The following is a 20,109-nucleotide window of genomic DNA, read 5'->3' as shown; positions in this document are numbered from 1 at the left end:
TTTAGAGAATTTGAGAAGTTAAATAATTAGTGGAGCTATGGAGGAATAAACCTCTGTTAATTTAATTATTCAAAGAATTAAACCAAAAGGAGTGGGGTTTTTTTTGTTTTGTATTCATAGCTAAAAAATGTACTTGTTTTAAGATTACCCCTATTGTTTAGATGCCAGACTGTACTATAAAAGAAAAAAACTTAATTTTCAACTGGTATGTATTTATTCAAACATATTATGCACTTTTTATATACAATAATTTATGCAAATACATCCATTGGTACTATTGCTAAAAATAAGTATGCAATTTTAGTTCTTCCCAATTGTTTTTTTTTTTTTTTTGGATATTGTTTATTGGAGTTCGATTTGCCTACATATAGCATAACACCCAGTGCTAATCTCATCAGGTGCCCCCCCTCAGTGCCTGTCACCCAGTCATCCTAACCCCCCTTCCACCTCCCCTTACACTACCTCTTGTTTGTTTCCCAGAGTTAGGAGTCTTTATGTTCTGTCTCCCTCTCTGATATTTCCCACTCATTTTCTCTCCTTTCCCCTATGATCACTTTCACTATTATTTATATTCCCCATATGAATGAAACCATATAATGATGTCCTTCTCCAATTGACTTATTTCACTCAGCATAATACCCTCCAGGTCCATCCACACTGAAGCAAATGAGGGTATTTGTCGTTTCTAATGGCTGAGGAATATTCCATTGTATACATAGACCACATCTTCTTTATCCATTCATCTTTCCATGGACACCGAGGCTCCTTCCACAGTTTGGCTATTGTGGCCATTGCTGCTAGAACATCGGGGTGCAGGTGTCTGGGCGTTTCCCTGCATCTGTATCTTTGGGGTAAATCTCCAGTAGTGCAATTGCTGGGTCATAGGGCAGGTCTATTTTTAACCCTTTGAGGAACCTCCTCAGTTTTCCAGAGTGGCTGCACCAGTTCACATTCCACCAACAGTGCAAGAGGGTTCCCTTTTCTCCGCATCCTCTCCAACATTTGTTGTTTCCTGCTTTGTTAATTTTCCCCATTGTCACTGTTGTGAGGTGGTATTTCATTGTGATTTTGATTTGTAGTTCCCTGATGGCAAGTGATGCGGAGCATTTCCTCATGTGCTTGTTGGCCATGTCTATGTCTTCCTCTGTGAGATTTCTGTTCATGTCTTCTGGCCTTTTCATGATTGGATTATTTCTTGGGTGTTGGGTTTAAAAAGTTCTTTATAGATCTTAGATTCTAGCCCTTTATCTGATATGTCATTTGCAAATACCTTCTCACATTCTGTAGGTTGTCTTTTAATTTTGCTGACTGTCTTTTGCTGTGCAGACCTTTTTATCTTGGTTAAGTCACAATAGTTCATTGTTGCTTTTGTTTCTCTTGCCTTCATAGATGTATCTTTCAAGAAGTTACTGTGGCCAAGTTCAAAAAGGGTGTTGCCTGTGTTCTCCTCTAGGATTTTGATGGAATCTTGTCTCACATTTAGATCTTTCATCCATTTTGAGTTTATCTTTGTGTGTGGTGCAAGAGAGTGGTCTAGTTTCATTCTTCTGCATTTGGATGTCCAATTGTCCCAGCACCATTTATTGAAGAGACTGTCTTTTCTCCAGTGGATAGTCTTTCCTGCCTTGTCGAATGGTAGCTGACCATAGAGTTGAGGGCCCATTTCTGGATTCTCTATTCTGCTCCATTGATCTATGAGTCCATTTTTGTGTCAGTACCACACTGTCTTGATGACCACAGCTTTGTAGTACAAGTCGAAGTCTGGCATTGTGAGGCCCCCTGCTTTGGTTTTCTTTTTCAATATTCCCCTGGCTATTTGGGGTCTTTTCTGATTCCACACAAATCTTAAGATGATTTGTTCTAACTCTCTGAAGAAAGTCCATGGTATTTTGATAGGGATTGCATTAAATGTGTACATTGCCCTGGGTAACATTGACATTTTCACAATATTAATTCTGCCAATCCATGAGCATGGAATATTTTTCCATCTCTTTGTGTCTTCCTCCATTTCTTTCAGAAGTGTTCTGTAGTTTTGAGGGTATAGATCCTTTACATCTTTGGTTAGGTTTATTCCTAGGTATCTTATGCTTTTGGGTGCAATTGTAAATGGAATTGACTCCTTAATTGCTCTTTCTTCAGCCTCAAACTCCAATGAAAAATATATAAAAAAAAAAAACAAAAAAGAGATAATGATGTCTGAACAGTTGAATATTAACAATAAAAAGCCACTGTATTATAAAAAAATGAGAATGATATTTTTAATTCATGTTATGATGATATAAGTCAAGGTGTTGTATCTCATGGAATGTGGAGTAAATATCCTTCTGAAAAGAAAAGAAAGATAAATCAGTTCATTGGTTTAACTCTTGATTTAAGAACAAACTATCAGAGACAGAAATGCCAGGATAGTGTTCTTCAGTATAAAATAGTAGGTAGGAAAACACAAAATTGTGACAAAAGAGTACAGAATTGTGAAAAACAAGTGAAGTTAGTGGACATTTAACAACCTTTTGAAGAAGTTTTGCTGTGACAGAGTGGCTCTTGTGTGGCCAAGAGGTACTTTCTGGCCTTTGATCCTTCCACATAGGTCTATGGTTGGTAAAACAATGAAACAATCACACTTTCATACTCAAATACAAAAATCAACACTCATTCTGAGTGACTGAGAAAGTCATTTCTGTTTACTGGAATAAGATACATTTCATCAAATCAAAAATTATCAGAATAATGAAAGCAAATTTTACCTGTCTGGGAAGAAATGTCCATATTCCCGACCCACTTATGTTTCTGCAAAATAAATTATATTTAGTACAATAATGCTGAAACTACACACAAATGAACAAACAAAAAAACAACTACTCTAAATTCTTATGTAATTTAAATATGTTATGACTTACTTCCTAGAAGATACTAGCAGATTCCTCAGGGAAAAAATTTGTATGATTTACTTTCTTATTATTTTTCTTATTATTTTTCCATATATCCAAAAGAAACACAGAACCACAATCATTTTCTGGAAACTCCAGGTACAACATTTTGCCTATTTCATGAAAATATGAACATACTATAAAGTCAACATTTTTAATAGCATAAAGTCAATTTTTTTCTATGTATCTAATGAGTAAGGGACAGGAGGTGCTACATAGGAAGAGATAGATAGGGAGCTATGTGATCAGGCTCATGGAAATCTCAAAAATGCTGGAGTGTAAGGAAACCAGAGAAAAGGCAACAACCCAGACCACCCTGCCCTAGGTGTGGGCAGGGAGGGTGTCTTCTTTATGACAGTCATCTGTGACCAACAAAAAGTAACCAGACCCTAAAAAGAAGTAGGCCATTAAAGATGTTATCACCAGATCTTACTTAAACCAAGATGTCACAAAAATAATAAGACCACATGCTCCCTGGTCAATTCTCAATAAAAGATTGTTAGTGGAGGCCCATGTTTGCAACCCTATTGGGACTCCTCTCACTCCTGGGATTTTTTTCTGTATCCTTGCTTAATAAACTCCTATTGCTTTGCTCACTCTCCCTTGTCCACAAGAGTCATTCTTCGACTCTGTGAGACAAGAACCTAACTCTTCTGCTTCACTAACTTGTTATATTCTGGAGAGCTGACTCATTTTCTTCTCAGGCTGAGCTAGAGTTGGATTAATTACAAATTTTTTGCAAACAATCAACAGGATCTATGTGAAGAAATTTTTTTTCCCTCAAATTGCTTTCCTCTATTTTAGAGACAATGCATTTAAGCACAAAAATGAGACAAATCCTCCAGTGATACTGGGATTAACTCTTTAATGAAACCAGAAAGGATGAGGGTATTATGCTGAGTAAAGTAAGTCAGTCGGTGAAGGACAAACATTATATGTTCTCATTCATGTGGGGAATATAAATAATAGTGAAAGGGAATATAAGGGAAGGGAGAAGAAATGTGTGGGCAATATCAGAAAGGGAGACAGAACGTAAAGACTGCTAACTCTGGGAAACGAACTAGGGGTGGTGGAAGGGGAGGAGGGCGGGGGGTGGGAGTGAATGGGTGACGGGCACTGGGGGTTATTCTGTATGTTAGTAAATTGAACTCCAATAAAAAATAAATTAAAAAAAAAAAGAAACCAGAAAGGAGTATTTTATACTTCATCTCTGTTTACAAGGTATATTTAACATGAAGGCTTGAGTGAAAAGATCACTACTATTAAATGACCTCCAAAAAATGAAAGGGGAAGATTTTAAGGATTCTGACAATGCACAAACTGCTCTGGTACATTTAGAAGCATGCGTTGTTGGCATACCTCTCCAAATTTGCCATATTCTGTGACAATTGAGCATTGAATCTCACAGAATGTAGTATCTGTTACTTAGTTCCAGAATATTGTATTGCTAATGAAGTTCCTTATTTCAGTAGAGGTGAGGACCTCTATGTCCATCAGATAGGAAAAAATAAAAAGAAAAAAATTTAATTTTTTGGGTTTATTCATAAAGCCAAATTGAATCTCTGGGTTTTATTTTGTTTTGCTTTTGTTTAATGGGAAAGACCTTCACTATATTTTACCAGGGGAAACATTAATTGATGAGAGTTCATTTGCAAAATTGTCTACTATATATAAATATTCAAAATTCTATATTTGGAGTAAATTCTATTCTCCTTAATACATTTCTTATTTTTTGCAATTGTTTGGGCACTTGGGATTTTAATAAAGTCAATTAACTTGTCACATATTTTAAATAGAAAAGGGCATGTGTGAACTACTTTAGATAATATTAACTTCTTCAGTAGAAAAACGTGTTTCATTTAGTTTTTTCATTTACACTTCCAGTTAATAACATGGAACACATATCTCCTCTTATACAAAGTCAAAATTGAAAGCTGAAATAATTTTCTTGATGTGAATACTTGATATATAAATCCAACACTAAGTTCTTAGAAAATGATGGCAAAAATCGTTTTTACTTCCATTATCTTATACCTGTTAGTAGCTTCATTTTATTCTAGCTGAGTAAAAACTGTCATGAACATAAATGATAGAAGCCAATATTATAATGAAAAGAAAGAATAGAATAGTTATAGCATAACAGAGGGGAGAAAAGAGTAAACCAACAGATTGATGTGATAATTACTAATACTTTCTATTTTATTTTATTTTTAAATTATTTTTTAAAGATTTTATTTATTTATTCATGAGAGACACAGAGAGAGAGAGAGAGAGAGAGAGTGGAAGAGACACAGGCAGAGGGAGAAGCAAGCTCTATGCAGGGAGCCTGATGTGGGACTTGATCCCAGGACTCCAGGATCACGCCCTGGGCCAAAGGCAGGTGCTAAACTACTGAGCCACCCAGGGATCCCCCTTTTTTTTTAAAGAAAATCTCTACACCCAATTTGGGGTTCAAACTCATGAATGTAAAATCAAGAATTGGATGCTCTACTAACTGAGTCCAGTCAGGCATCTGAATACTTTAGGAATAATGTATTTTTCAAAAGAGGTATGTACATTGGTTTTTAGACATAATATTATTATAGTGTATAATGTATTATAGTGTATAGTATATAATATTATTATACACTTAATATTCTACAAAATAGTGTAAATATAACTTTTATATGCACTGGGAAACCAAACAAGTCATTTGGTTCTCATTATTGCAATATTTGCTTTATTGTGTTGGTCTGGAACTGAACCTGCATTATCTCCAAGCTATGCCTGTAATTAGAAATTTCCTTTTTATTAATGAAATAAATGGTGTTTTAAAAAAATTAAGTGTTATTGTTTTGATGAGAATTATTATTGTATGCATGTGTTGAATTACTAAATTTTACACCTGGAATCAATATTATACTATTTGTTAATGAACTGGAATTTAAATAAAAACTTTAAACAAACAAACAAATAAATAATAAAAAGAAGAGGGATTCCCTAGGTGGCTCAATGGTTTAGTGCCTGCCTTTGGCCCAAGACGTGATCCTGGAGTCCGGGGATCAAATCCCACATCAGGCTCCCTACATGGAGCCTGCTTCTCCTTCTGAATTTGCCTCTTTCTCTCTCTCTCTCTCTCTCTGTCATGAATAAATAAATAAAATATTTAAAAAATAATAAGAAGAAGAAGAAATAAAAGGAAAAGAAATATTCTTAAAATGTTAATTTAAAAAATAAAACAAAAGATCTACTAATCTCTGAGCATCTGCCATTCTTCTAGACATTGTACTAAACTTGTTATGTGTATTATCTGAACAAGAATATTATAAGGTAGATTTTCCCACTGTTTTACAGATGAATTACAGAATTACAGAAATTACTTAATTTCTAAAATCTTCATTTTGAATGCCCCACCATCAAAAAGCAAGATCTTGGAACATAATAATAAAACAAAACCAACACAATATAATCCCAGTTTCTATTTGTCAATTCTGTTAAAAAAAAAAAAACCCTGGTAAAAAATAGTAAATAAGAGTACTGTGCTAATAAGAAAAAAAAATATTACAAATACTGTATTTTAATATCTTTAAAAATATTGTTTGTATTTTTCTGCTAAGTAATATTATTTGGCTTTATAGACATTTTTCATAGATAAAAGTAGGAGAGAAAGGATGTATGAAAATATACCTTGTTTTCTAAAAGAAGACAAAAAATCCAGGCAGTGGATAATGTCAATATTGTTTAAACCTTGTTTCTCCATAATATGGTAGTTGTGTGGTTTAAAATACCAGTAACTCATTTAGATTCTAAGAATTACTATGATCACCTATTATTTTCTTGCCCAATTTTTGTACCCACATATTCTAAGGAGTGCTTTATATGGTATGATTCAGAACGTGGTAATAGGAAATGAAGATGCTAGTATGTGTATTGATTATTAACATTCTGTTTTTATATAGGCTTACCTCTGCCATGAGCTAGTTCTGTCCTTCAAGGAAGTTCTTAATTCTCTCTTGGCCTCAATTTCTTATATGTATAAATTTAGGTGACTATAGGCAAAAAGAATTTCCCAGATGTATTTTAATTTTCTCTGAACATGTATCTGAAAAACATTTGGATATGTAATAAAATTGCATCCCTATAAAAATAAATGTGCTTCATTATTTGCATGAATGAAGAACTGAAACTTGGTAGCCATCTACCAATTATAAACATGTATCTGCCTGAATGATAAGCCACATAATATAATAGGACCCCTATCCACTCCTTATTAGCACTGTAGATTGAAAAAATAATCTTGGTCTTCAATTTTTATGCCTTTAAGATGATGACAATATATACGTGATGTGTGTACATGTTATTGCAGTTCAGCAATAATGTTTATAACAGAAAATATCATGTAGATGAAAGATGCTAAATTAGAAAATAAAAATTCAAGGAACTCTAGAGGCCAGGTAAGTGATTTAAATTAGTAAAATAGAGCTAGATATCCAAAAGCTATAAAGAACTCATCAAATTCAATACCCCCAAACCAAATAATCTAGTTAAGAAAGGGGCAAAAGGCAGGAATAGACACTTTTCTGAAGAAGACATCCAAATGACTAACAGATACATGAAAAGATGGTCAACATTACTCATCATCAGGGAAAAAAATCAAAGCCACAATGAGATACCACCTCATATCTATAGAAATGGCTAAAATTAACAATACTGGAAACAACAGATGTTGGTGAGGATGTGGAGAAAGGGGAACCCTTCCACACTGTTGATGAGAATGTAAACTGGTGTAGCAACTCTGGAGAAAAGTATGGAGGTTCCTCAAAATGTTAAAAATAGAACTACCCTATAATCCAGGAATTGCACTACTAGATATTTACCCAAAGGATACAAAAGTACTGATTTGAGGGAGTACATGATCCCAATGTTTATAGCAGCATTGTCGACAATAGCTAAACTATGGAGACAGTCCAAATGTCCACAGACTATCCACACAGTCCAGATGTCCACAGTCCAATGTCCATATATATAAAGGAATATTACTCAGCCTTCAGAAAGCATGAAATATTGCCATTTGCAATGCTGTGGAGGGAGCTAGAGTGTATTACACTAAGTGAAATAAGTCAGAGAAAGACAATCACCATATAATTTCACTGATGTGTAGATTTAAGAAACAAAACAGGTGAACATATGGGAATAGGAGAATAAAAAAAAAAAGAGGGAAACAAACCATGAGAGACTCTTAAGGGGTTAAGAACTCTAGATTGAGAAAACAGCAAACAGAAAGGTCTTAGGTGGTAGTTCACCTACAGAGCTCAAGGAATAGCAAAGAGGCCAGCAGAACAAGAGCAGGAAATAAGTGGAGCATATAGAACAGGACTTAGAGTAGCATCAGAGGGCCTGATGAAGGTTTTTTTTTTTTCTTTTTTTTTGGTAATTTTAATGATTTCGGATTTTAACCTGGGAATGACAGGAAATCAATGGAAAAATGCATGGTAATACAGTGAAATACTATGAATTGCACTTAAGAATATCACCCTGTCTTGTCCTTTAAAAATTGTCTGAAGGGGAAAAAAATCAGTGCGACAAGCTGGAAGGCCATTCTTATATTTCAAGCAAGATATAATAGTGGTAACAATGAAGGTAGCAAAAGTGTCAGATTCTGGATATCATTTGAAAATAGAGCCTAAGCGGATACCTAGTACATTAAGCACCTGACTGTTGGTTTTAGCTTAGGTCATGATCTCAGTCAGGAAGGAGATCCAGACCTGTGTCAGGCTAGGCCTTCAGCACAGAGTCTGCTTGAGTTTCTCTCTCCCTGTGCCTCTGCCCCTCCTTGCTCTCTAAAATAAAGAAGTAAATCTTTAAATCTTTAAATATTTATTTATTTATTATTAATTAATTAATTTATTTATTTATTTATTTATTTAGAGAGTGTGTGTGTGAGAGAGAGATAGAGCACACACAAGCAGGGGAAGGGGTAGAGGCTGAAGTGGACTCCCCACTAAGCGGGGCGCCCAATGAACCAACTGAGCCACCCAGGCACCCGATAAGTAAATCTTTAAGAAACAAAAAAAGTAAAGGAAAATAGAGCCAAAAGGATCTGCTAATGGATAAAATGTGGATGTGAAAAAAAAGAGAAAGAAATCAAAGAGGACTAGTAGTTTTTGGCCTCAGCAATGACAGAAAGACAGTTTTTTATTTTGTTCAAATAATTTAATGGAAATAATGAAAATATTCCTTATAAATAAATAATGCTATCTATTCTTACCTCATAATTTGTTAGAGTTAACCAATTTTATGTTATATTGGTCATAAACCTAGATCATTATACAAATCCATGCTATTTGTTGTTTTATTTTCCTTCCCCCATCCCCAACTGTGTTTTGGAAGTTATTAAACAGTTTCTCAAATATTACTTAGGAGAAAGGTTTTAGGATCAGCTCTATCTCTAAATAAATGTAGTATCTGAGCAAATAATGCAAATTCTCAGGTCCCAAAATTCCTTCTCTGTAAATTACATTTAAAACATTATATGAATGATATTTAGAATCTCTTCCAGTTCTTACTTCCTGAACATTTTTTGGTCTCTTTATTGTACTCTTTATACTGCTTTGTTTGTTTCGGTTTATCTATTTTCTTTCTTCAGGATATTATTCACTTGGTTTTAGTTATTTATCTTTGTGCCTCACCCAAAACTCATGCTTGCATATTTCAGATTCAGTAGTCAATATAGGAAAGTACTTTGGCTGAACAAATTATGTTTATGACAAATAGTCCTAGAACATTTTGCATCTTGCTTTTGTTTTGTTTTGTTTAAGTTGGCTCCATGCCCCATGTGGGGCTTGACCTCATAACCCTGAGATCAAAAATCGCACACTCTATCGATTGAGCCCACCAGGCACTCCACATCTTGCTTTGACTGTATCTTGCTCTTCACCCAGGGTTGTCACATAAAATTTCAATGGATGAAATTCTCATTTTACTTTATAATTGGCAACTGTTAAGTTATGCACTAGAAAACCTTACGTTGCCCACATGATACTTTGCTCCTTACCTGTCATTGTGTTCTAATGCTTACCAGCTAGTGGTACCAGGTATGATCTTAAATCTCTGGTTTTTCCATTTTTTCTTGGACAAGCCTCTTTCTTTAGTGTATTTTTAGCGATTTCCTTGATCACTTGCCTACTTTTCTGGCCCAAATGAGTCCATAACTATACTAACTACTGCAACTCAAAATTGGTGAAGGAGTTTTACAAGGAAATGCTGTATTTATTGCACAATACAGACAGCATATTGCTGAGAAGACACAAAGGCAATATTGAGTGGGTATGGCATGCTTGCTTTTTTATTCCTTTCTTAGTAATTACACTCTTTTGCCAGTGGCCTTGGCAACTGAGGGCTAATACATAAGAGCACCCTGGGCAGCCAAGGTCTTTTCTACTTGGACATATAGTTTTGGGGTCATTTCATCATTTATTTTCATAGCTTCTTCCTGGTTTAATATGAAAATAGTCTTAGAATGCATATTAGTTAAATAATTCAAATACACAGTAGATATTGATTTAAGTTTTCTAAGCAATATAAAACATAAGCAATAATCGGGAGTGTTCTCATCCCTCCTACATGTAGCATGATATGTATGAATGCAAGTTACATAATCATTATGCTAATACCCTTCTTGTTTACTTGTAAAGGGCATCTATCTGTGCTTAAGGCCTGAATATATCTACTATCAGTAATGAGAAAAAAAGAACATTGTAAAAATAAGTAGCTTTATACACAATTAGACAATTATATTATGAACATCAACCACTAAGGAAGTAAAGAAATTTGAGGACTGCTTTTCTAAGTAGGTACATATTAAGTGCTTTTGAGGTTTGCTGCAGACTCTATATTGTAGCACTTCTGGCAAATCCTGCTCCTCTCTGCGCTTCTGTTTCCTGTCTTCCTTCCATCTTCTGCTCTTTCACAAGCATTAGCTGATAAACTTTGACTTACTGCAAAAGATATGAACCCAAACCTGAGCAATCCCGTATTAATAAAAGTGTACAGCTAGCATTCGTTCTCTAGAAGTAGGTACTCTCTTACTGTTATCTCCAACCTAAAACCCTTCAACAAATCCCCATTGTCTACAGAATAGATAATAGGTAATATCTAGATGATATTAGATATCAAATTGTTTTCTTTACCCAAGTAGATGTATGGCAAGATGGTTGCAGTATAATATCAATAGGTCAAGAGTATTGTTTGGGTGAAGGGGGGGCGTTGATTGTGTTTGGGCTGAAATGACTAACCACCAAGTATTGGTTGAGCTAGGAAGGCAGAGAGGCCAGTAGTTGAGTAGTAATAAACCAAAACACTAAAAAGGGTTTGAATGAATGTATTACTGATATGGATACTTTTGTTCATTTTTAATTTTCACATTAACCAGAATTTTCTTCTTTTTTAAATATCCCAAACCCATAACCGCTTGCCTCACTGTCTGTTGAGAACCACATCCTAAAATTAAGATGAACCACATCTTAAAATTAAAATTAACCACATCTAAAAATTAAAATCATTTAATTTGAAATTCTTTGCCCTATATTTCAAAGTATGTATTATATTGACTTCTTTTCCGCTTCTTCTGTGTCAGGAAAACTGGTGCATTTTGTGCAGGCCTAATTCTTTTGGCTGTGGCCCCAAATCTATCAGAATTTGCTTCATCAATTTATTCTCACACCTTTGGTGTGTTTCAGCTTTCTCACCATTGATCTCTTTATTTTGAACCACAAACCTTGATCCTAAAACTATCTTCCTGTGTTTCTGGTTGTCCCTATTGTTTTAGATACCATTCCACAGGTGTCTTTACTTCCTCTTCTAAAATCTCAGAAGAGTAGTGTTGCTTTGAATTCCTCCCACATTACTTGCTTTTTAACCACTTGCAGTGCATCCCAATGGTTTCAATGATAATGACTCTCTGTGTCCAAAAACCTCCTCCTTGTTTCCACCTTAGTTCCACCTGTGTGGCATTTTCCTCTTAATTCCACTTGTTTCTTCTAGCTATTTCCTCCCATGGCTTCCATGATTTTCAGTCTCTTCTCCTCGATACTTTGTATTTCTCCTATTTGCTTTTGTTCTACCAGCCCCTGAATAACAGGGAGCGCTTGAGTTCTAGTCTTAGACAATTTCTTTTCTCACTTGCACACTTTCCCTAGGGAAGTTCATTTATTCCTTTGTCGGGAAAAAAATTTCTATAACGTACTTATGACTACTCTAAGCATCACATTTAAGTGGCAAAGCCTTCTGGATACCTTCAAACTTACCGTATACAAGATTTAAGCCTTTCTAATTTCAGCCTGGCTTCTTATCTTGGTTTACAACATGATTAACTTTTCAAAACCCAGGCATATGTTATTCATTCATTTCCCTGATTTCTTGCATTTCTCATATTTTAATGACATATTTGTCTTCTCAGTGCTTAAGATGCCCAGTACCATCTTTTTAGTTGATGTCATCATAATGTCTGTCTTCAACTACTATAGTATGTTACTAACATGTTACTATAATAGCTCCTTTACTAGGCTACCCTAAGATAGTGTCATAAAGTCATAAAATTCAAGAAATTTCACAATCCCTCCTTCTTTCAAATCTCTAGTATCTTTCCTTATTTCCAGTGAACTATGTCACCCTGCATAATTGAAATTCAAAGGCATTATGATCTGACTCCATCAAACCCTTGCAATAGTAGTTTTATACTCTCTGCCTTCTACATATCCTGAAGTACAAATCCCACCAAACGTGGTATTTTTCTCTTCAATTCCTCTTTCCTTCAGCCAAAATACTTTATTCACATTTTATCATTTCTTAAAATACTACTTATTCTTTTCAGGTCTAACTAAAAGCACAGCTCTTTAATAACCAATTCCCCTGCCCACACTCATCACCAATGCCCCACTCCTCCAATTCAAGCATAATTAAATCCTACACATTTAAGCACAAATGCTACATTAAGAACAAGTTTTATAACAGAGTTTATAAAAGGAGTTAAGACATGGACACTGCATATGATCAAACAGAAATACATGTAGTCAGACAGATCTAGTTTTAAGTGGTATCTTTGCAATTAACGAAAATACGATTTGAGCAAGTTACTCAATCTCTTGTCTCAATTTCTTCAACCAAAATATGGAAAGGACAACTACCTCATGATATTTTTGTAAAGATTATACAAGATAATGTCTGTAAAACACATAGTGCCTGGAATAGGGGTATAGTAAGCATAAAAAATAAAGGTTATTATGCCTGAAATAGAAAAAGGTAATATTTATGAGGTAAATAAGTCTGCATGACATTTTACAAAATTTTTGTTACAGATTTACCAAGAATTTTCACTATACCAGCTATCCAGATAGATTCCTTTTCTAAGATGTTTCATTACAGAGGAAAATTTATTCCTCTTGTGTACAGAATGTTGAAGTGAGAAATTTATTCTTCCCAAATCAAGTAGTTCTGGGAGCTTAGCAGTTAGCCTTACATGACTAAACTATCATCATGGACTTGTTATCTTGTTATTTTCTCCACTGTAGCATGAAACACCAACAACTGCTTAGGTTGGCGTGAAGTTATGGCCTCTGTGAAGTCCCTCGTATGTCTGATATTCATATAGAAATCCCCTCACAGTTAATATCTTGAGGAGCCATGAGGGCTGAAGAGACTTAACTGCATCCACAATAAGTTGTGGATTGGGCCAGAGCCTCAATGTCTTCCAGTTATTAGACAATTACATTTCCTGGACAGATTTCCTTTATTGGCTTGTGATTTGCTTTCTTGTTAAAATGCTCCTCAGAATTTCTGGGGACAGATAATAGGCAGAAATCATATTCTAATCATGTGGACCTCTTGGAATTGAAGCTGACCGTTGATTTTATCTCAAACCGCAAAATTAGCATACCACCAAATACAGTATATAAACCACCACAAAAGCAGACAGACCATCATCCACTTAGCTTCCCCTTCACTTTCTGTACTCCACCTTGGAAAAAAGGTAAGAATTTCATATATAAATTTTATGTATTCTCTCTTCACTTTTATTTCAACTAGGCTAAATTATATGAAGAAAATAATTGCTTAAAATAGGATCTTTGAAATAAGAGTATTTAAAATAGCACTGACACTATTTTCAATACCTAGGTTAAAAAAATAGAAAGATCTAAGAAGATTTGATAAAAATTATGAGTGCAAATGTTTTATGAGTCTAAAAAATGTAGTAATAATGATAACCATTTTTAATACAAAGCCAATGAATAAGCTATATTAAAAAATCTACTTCTTGAATTAATACATCTTCCAAGTTGGTTAAACATACTAAAGCAATAAAAGAAAATATACTTAAATTGTTGGTTTGGGATATGAATAATTAATGGGAAACTTTTACCCAAAAGTAGTTTTAGAGGTAGCATATTGAGTCAAGAAACTGCAGAATTTGTTTGGGGATATGCACTACTTGAAATGTTTATAAATATTTTTTCAGAAATATGTATTCAAATTTATTTAGTGTATCCAACCTCCCCCTTTATCATTTGGTTTATAATAGCTCAAAATATTGTTAAAATAGACATAAAATACAGAATTAAGTTAAAGGGAAAATGTTTTTACTTTGGAAAAAAATTCTAGATGATACAGAGATGACTTGAAACTAAAGCAAAAGAAAGAGAAGATTTGAAAGAAAGAATACTATAGAATACATTGGTAAAAAATGAGGTTCTGGCTAAAAAAATTAATATATAAAATGCTAGTTAGAAAATATAGAAAATGAAATAAGATTCTTCCTACACATTATGATCTCTAATAGAATGCTATATTCTTTTTTGGGGGTCCTGACAATGAGAAATTATTTGGAAACTTCTGAAGCTCTTAGGCAAAGTAAAATTAAAGTTTATATAGTACCCATGAGAAAGATCTAGAAAAGAAAATCTTTTTCTGAAGTAAGAATAATTTTCAGACTTCAAATATTGGAAGGGATATTTTGCAGATGAATTAGGGACTTTTTTCATGAGACATTTTTAGTTTAGAAATTTGTTTAAATATCTGAGATTGAAGATTGTATGCCAAATGATATTAGTGGTACAAACATTATTTTGTACAAGCAATTACAGAAATGCAACAAAATCAAGCATTTAGTACATTTTGGTTAGAAACTTTAACATATATATCATGTTATACTACAAGAAGAGGTTGTTTGAAGTGGGGATTGGGCAAGGGGACCAGACACTTTGGTAAATCATCAAGAAATCAGAAAAAAAAAAAAATACAGTGTACAATCTCTAAAGTTATGTGCACAAAAGAGAGGAGGCATTATTATATGGAAATGACTAAACAAATATTCATGGAAACCATTGGTTTAGTAAAAAGAAAAAAAAAGATAAAAGAAAATTTAATCTGCATATACATTTTCTTTGATCAGTTACCTCCTGATAGAACTGAGGCTTTATCAAGGCTGAGACATTTGTTTGCTGCTATCAACCCAGTACCTAGATAGTGTCTGGCAATAAAAGATGTTAAATAAATATTTTTGAACAAATGAATCAATTAGTAAATATTTCTGTAAATATTTATAACTTTTTTTCTGTCCTTCCAAAAACCCAACTATAGTGCTGTGAATGAGATGAAAAAGAGTGAGGTAGGATAATGGTAATGGATGAAAAAATATGAATGGTATGAAAATGACATGTAAGAGTAAAGAGCCACAGTAGATTTTGACCTTGCCCGTATGATAAAGCATCTATTAGTATTTTTTTCTAAAATACAGGGTTTTTTTTATTACATATTATCTTTAGTTTCTTTAAAAGGAAAGTAATCCTAGCTAAATTAAGAAAATAGCTTGACCAAGGTATTACCATTCTTCCATTTCCTCATTGACAGGACTTGATAACCATGAAGGTTTTCATCCTTGCCTGCCTTGTGGCTCTTGCTCTTGCAAGAGAGGTAAGCAAATGTCTAATTAGGATAGAATGGAGTATCTACCCATGTGGAGAGAAGAATATCCTCAACATTTTTAAAGTACAAATAAAGCAGAATTTCAACAGATTTATTTTGACTTCCTGGAAAATGATTTGCATGACACATTATTTTGACAGTGTGCAATAGGAGCACAGATTTGGGTCAAATGGTATACAGTGGTATATACTGTGCTATCAGTCCCAAAAAGAAAAGCAAATGGACAGATAAGCAAACAGACAAAACAAAAATAAATGGATATAAACATGACAATAATAATATTGCACAAATATGATTGCAGGCATGTGCACCCTAGATAAATATATCTTATTCCAGTAATAAAATATATGTATCTTTACCTTATGGCCCTGGGCCCAATTCTACCCGTGTTTGTCCAAAGACATTTAGAGAGAGGATGGAGTATCACACGATAATCATAATCATAAATATATTTGTAATAATAATAAACTGTTTAAAACAAATTATAATAACTTTTTTCTATTAGCCATTAAAAACGTTTATTCACATAAGAAGAAAATATATCAATAAAGTTACTAAATATAAAAGACATAAAAATAACTACCTTTCAAGTCTTTCAATATAGCATTTTTTATTTCTCAAGTTTGTGAAACACATAGCTCTGCATAAAGAAGATAAAAATCATATAGGGAAAATGTTTAAGAATGAGTTAACCATGGAAACTAGAATGGTATTTTTTTCTGTTACAGAAGGAAGAACTCACTCTATCCAATGAGGTAGGATATTTTTATTCACAAAAAATTTCCAACCATAAAATATTAACATTCTTCAATGATCTAGGAAAAGCTGGTTGCTGATAGATCTGTTTTTTCTTTACAGACTGTGGAAAGCCTTTCAAGCAGTGAGGTAAGAAAATGTTTTCAGAGGCAATTCCCCAGTTTGAGAAGAGTAAAATGCTGTGCTATCTTTCTATTGTGTTACATTAGGACAATTACTTCAATGCAGCTCTGTTTGACATGTTTTGATGTAAATTTCCATTGTATATGTTTTGTTTCCATTGCATGTGCATAAAGATAGAATAAATATCTGGTGAATTCACTATTTTAGCACTTTCTAAATTGTCTCACTACTTGAAATTGTCATCGTGACCCCCTCTTTTTTTTTTTAATGTACTGTACAGTCCTGTTTTCTGTCTTGAGCTGTTTTTACCCTGGCCTCATTTCCCTATTCTGATATTTATTGGGCACTGTCTGTGGGTCAGACATTGAATAGGAGCTGTGGTACAAAGGGAAAAGAGGGATGCCCAGAATAAAGAGCTTGCAATATAATACGTGAGCAGACATGCAAATAGACACCTTTTATAATTACAATAGTCACTTTAGTAAATAAGAGATGGTGAGAGGTAGTATATAGTCTTAATCTGCCTGGGAGAATAAGGTAGGTATTTACCTTGGCACCACTCTTTATGGATATGTTATTACCTGTTAGTTAAATAGTATGTCAGTATACTTTGCCTCTCTACAAGGTTATCAGACCCTTAAGAGAGGTATTTATTTCTTATAATTAATTTGAAGTGTAAACACAGTAAGTAAACTAAGAATGATTAAAAGAATTAAAAGATAAAATTCATATTATCAACAAATATTATTCTTTAGAATCAGATAGAGTATAAGTAATCATTTGTTGACCTAGGAAGATAGCATGGTGATAGAAATTAACATCTATTAAATACTTCTTTTTGTTACTGTGTTCACTATTTTCTTATAAAACTGCATTCATTTTTCTTTTATATGATAAGTTTATGCAGAACAGTGCAACATATAAGTTTCAGCAATTATCCTGAGTTTAGAATATCATCAAAGTGTCCACATTAACCTATTACATGCCTTCATTTCCTGACTTATATTGATAAATAAGAAGCATTCATAAAACTAAACCTAATTTTATTTTTATTTTTCTTAAGGAATCTATTACACACATCAACAAGGTAACATCTTTGTATTTAAATGTACTTATTTTCAAAATTTCCTACGTTTAATTTTTATAGATGGTAACATTTCTTTACATGTGATTTGGTTTTTAGCAGAAACTTGAGAATTTTAAACACGAGGAGCAACAGCAAAGAGAGGTAATTTATGCTTGAGAATTATATTTCTAACATTATTATGAAATATAATACATGCAAAATATGTACGTATTCACTCTAAAGAATGATAATAAAACAAATGCCACTGAGGAAATTAAGTTTTGACAAAGTCAAAATATTTTTAAGACAAGGATGCGTGGGTGGCTCAGCCATTGAACATCTCCCTTAGCTCAGGGCATGATCCTAGGGTCCTGGGATCAAGTCCTGCATTGAGCTCCCTTCGGGAACCCTGCTTAGTTTCTCTTCTTCTGCCTATGTCTCTGCCTCTCTCTCTGTCCCTCATGAAAAAATAAATAAAATATTTTAAAAATATATATTGAAGACATAAGTGCAACTGTTTGACAATATCACAGTTATTAAGTAGTAGAGCTTGCTTAAAATTAAGGATTTTCTTAGACAACATAAAATTCTTCATTTAATCAAATTACATTTGTGGTAACATATTTATCTAATTGTAATATTTCAACTTCCCTATTTTATCAGTGAAGTATTTTTTTGGAACTTATGCCCAATATTTCCTAAATCAAAATGAATTTACAAACTGATGACTCTCAAAAGACTCAAGATAACTACCTTCTACCAAGGGAAGTAGGGCTAGAAGGTGGCTGGTGTTAAGTCCTTGAATTAAGCTGTAAATTAAGAGTTAATTTTCGTTAAAACAACAGCAGCAGCAACAAATAAACCTTGGAGTTCTCCTTTAAGTCTTTTTAAATAGATCTTTACTATATGAACACAATTTGGTCTATTATCAAAACATTATGTTGAAAAGTTTATGCCTATGAAGACCAAGGTGGACAGCTACCACTATCTAGGCAATTCAGAAAAAGGTGAAATGAGTCTTGAAATCTCCAAACATTGATTTCAGTTTGGTCTGTAGATTCCACCTATGAAGGGAGTGAGTTGAGAAATTCCTCAATGAGCATTTTACTCATTAGTCTTCACCTGACTGAAAATAATTTCTCAACCAAGATCAGAAAAAGATGTTCTTTCTCTCTTTTCACTCAATTATGATTGTTCAAAAGAGAGGAGGTTAATTCCTCACAAATGACTGTTATAGATGAAGCATAGACTCAAAGATTCTTTTCCTTTTTTCCAGGATGAACGCCAGAATAAAATCCACCCCCTTTTCCAGCAACAGCCTCTAGTCTCTCCTTATGCTGATCCCATCCACTATGCTATCCTTCCACAGAACATCCTGCCTCTGGCTCAGCCTGCTGTGGTGGTGCCTTTCCTTCAGCCTGAAATAATGGAAGTCCCTAAAGTTAAGGAAAACATCTTTCCTAGGCACAAAGTAATGCCCTTTCTTAAATCTCCAGTGACACCCTTCTTGGACAGCCAAATCCTGAATGTGGCTGATCTTGAAAATGTGCATTTTCCTCTTCCTCTATCTCTGCCTCTGCTCCAGCCTCTGATGCACCAGATCCCTCAGCCTCTTCCTCTGCTCCAGCCTCTGATGCACCAGATCCCTCAGCCTCTTCCTCTGCTCCAGCCTCTGATGCACCAGATCCCTCAGCCTCTTCCTCAGACTCCTATGCTTACTCCTCAGTCAGTGCTGTCTATCCCACAGCCCAAAGTCTTGCCTTTTCCTCAGCAAGTGGTGCCCTACCTCCAGAGAGATATGCCCCTACAAGCCTTTCTGCCATACCAGGAATCTACCCACCAGGCCCAACCTGTGACTCAACCACTTGCCCCACTTGTCAACTCTGCTCTTGTAAGTCCAAACTTATTAATTCTGCTGTCTCACTTATGACATGAATATGGTGATAGAGGAAGTGACAGCTCTAGAATGAAAGAGTAAATGAAAAATGAATGGGTCGTTTACATCAGTGATTATCAATATTAGCAACATAATAGAAAAACCTGTAGAACTTTTTCTTTCCAAAATCCCAATGTCTAGCCTACCCACAAAGATTCTGATATAATTGTTCTGATTTTCTATGTAGAAGTTACTATTGGGAAAATTCACTTCAGGAGATTCTGATTGATCTATTAAAAATCTAGATAAAGAGGATTAAAGCTTATTAAAGCTAGAACTAAATTTTATAGTCTGATTGGGCTTGGAATAAAGAAGGTTTATTATTTTCTACATTTTTGAAATTT

General features: G+C 34.1%; 1 protein-coding gene across 4 annotated transcripts in view; it reads left to right on the top strand.

The window, feature by feature from the left end:
• Positions 1–20,109, top strand: part of CSN2 (casein beta) — a 113,355-nt gene that overhangs the window by 91,854 nt on the left and 1,392 nt on the right. For all 4 annotated transcript variants that reach the window (XM_049093025.1, XM_049093026.1, XM_035710793.2 and 1 more), the window contains 6 exons: positions 15,810–15,872; positions 16,613–16,639; positions 16,743–16,769; positions 17,827–17,850; positions 17,947–17,991; positions 19,106–19,720. In XM_049093025.1, coding sequence (XP_048948982.1) covers positions 15,822–15,872; positions 16,613–16,639; positions 16,743–16,769; positions 17,827–17,850; positions 17,947–17,991; positions 19,106–19,720 — 789 coding nt within the window. In that variant the 5' untranslated portion in view covers positions 15,810–15,821. The remainder of the gene's footprint in view (positions 1–15,809; positions 15,873–16,612; positions 16,640–16,742; positions 16,770–17,826; positions 17,851–17,946; positions 17,992–19,105; positions 19,721–20,109) is intronic.

This window comes from Canis lupus, chromosome 13 (genome assembly GCF_003254725.2).
Source record: "Canis lupus dingo isolate Sandy chromosome 13, ASM325472v2, whole genome shotgun sequence".
Lineage (NCBI taxonomy): Eukaryota > Metazoa > Chordata > Mammalia > Carnivora > Canidae > Canis > Canis lupus.
The sequence above is the reverse complement of the archived record's forward strand: the minus strand, read 5'-3'. Positions and strand labels throughout refer to the sequence as shown.